Below are 1,437 nucleotides of genomic sequence, written 5' to 3'. Positions count from 1 at the left end.
TATATTTGTACCACGTACGCCAAAACATAAAACCTTGATCCAAGTAGTATTGGAACCAACCAACAGAAACAGTGGTGATACAACAAATAGTATTAATACACCAAAAGATGATATATCTACGAATAAATTGACTGAGGAACAATGGAACCAACTAAAACAGGAATTTATATCTAATATATTACAAAATGATGAAATGGATATATCTAGATCTAATATAAGTGGAACTCCTCCTACAAATACACAACCTGATCCTACTTATGTATCACAAAATATATATAGTGGTATACATCTAATCAACGATTCGTTAAGTGGTAATAATATTTATGATGAAGTATTGAAACGGAAAGAAAATGAATTATTTGGGACAAATCATCCAAAACACAACACAACAAATAGTGATCCCATACTCAACCAACTAGATTTAGTTGATCAATGGTTAGATAAAAATCGTTATATATGTGAAACATTCAGTAATAAGGAGGAATTGTTAGATAAATTGAAAGAACTGTGGGATAATAAAAATAAAAATAGTGGTATTACAGACATTAGTCAAAACAATATGTTCAATTCCAATATTTCTCTTCAAACATATATGGATCCTAAACCTAAAAACCAATTTGCACATATGGATACTATCTTGGATGATAAATCTGTGGATCATAATAAAATACACATTGAAATGAATGCAAATAATAAAACCAATGGGTCGTTCGAAAAACAATATCCTATATACTATATATGGAATATCTAATACAAATATAAATGAATATCTCTCTTATATATATATATTTTTTTTTTGTGGTATTATTTGGGTATATATTTGAATAATTTGGATATATATTTTTAGAAATTGTCTATATATTTGTATTATTTCGATATATATATATATATATATTTTTAGAATTTGGGTACATTTGTATTTGTTTCTTTGGTAAGTTGGTAAAAAACATAGATATGTTTATAATCATATTTGTTATTATATATGTTTAATAATGTTGGATTTTATTTTAATTTTTTTTTTTGTGTGTGTACATTTGTAAAAAATATTTTTTTTAATCATACTATTCGTTATTATATTTGATTCATATTTTGCAGTATTATTTTTAATTTGTTTCTTTTTCTGTATATATTTGTTCATAATATATGTATATCTATATATTTCTTTCTTTTTTTTTGTGGGAGTATGTATTTATTTTTTTTATGATATGTTATAAATTAATATATAAATAAGTGTTTATATATGTGTTTTATTTTGTTATTAATTTACTTAATTAAATGAACAAAATATATATATATATATATATATATATATATTACCATATGAAAAATATTCCTAATACTATATTATATAGTTCAATATTAAAATAAATGAACATACAATAGTATTTTTTGTTTTTTATATAAATTTAAATATAAATTTCTTATTTAATTTTTAAA

The 1,437-nt window shown here is 21.9% G+C and overlaps 1 protein-coding gene across 1 annotated transcript; it reads left to right on the top strand.

The window, feature by feature from the left end:
* On the top strand, positions 1-751 carry PGSY75_0044200 (putative EMP1-like protein; the record flags this gene model as incomplete). The annotated part of the gene is made up of 1 exon (XM_018783556.1): positions 1-751. A coding segment is annotated over one exon (751 nt), but the record flags the coding sequence as incomplete, so codon positions are not given.
* Positions 752-1,437: the final 686 nt, after the last annotated feature.

This window comes from Plasmodium gaboni (genome assembly GCF_001602025.1).
Source record: "Plasmodium gaboni strain SY75 chromosome Unknown, whole genome shotgun sequence".
Classification (NCBI taxonomy): Eukaryota; Apicomplexa; class Aconoidasida; order Haemosporida; family Plasmodiidae; genus Plasmodium; species Plasmodium gaboni.
Note: the sequence above shows the minus strand (reverse complement) of the source record. Positions and strands in the feature narration are given on the sequence as shown.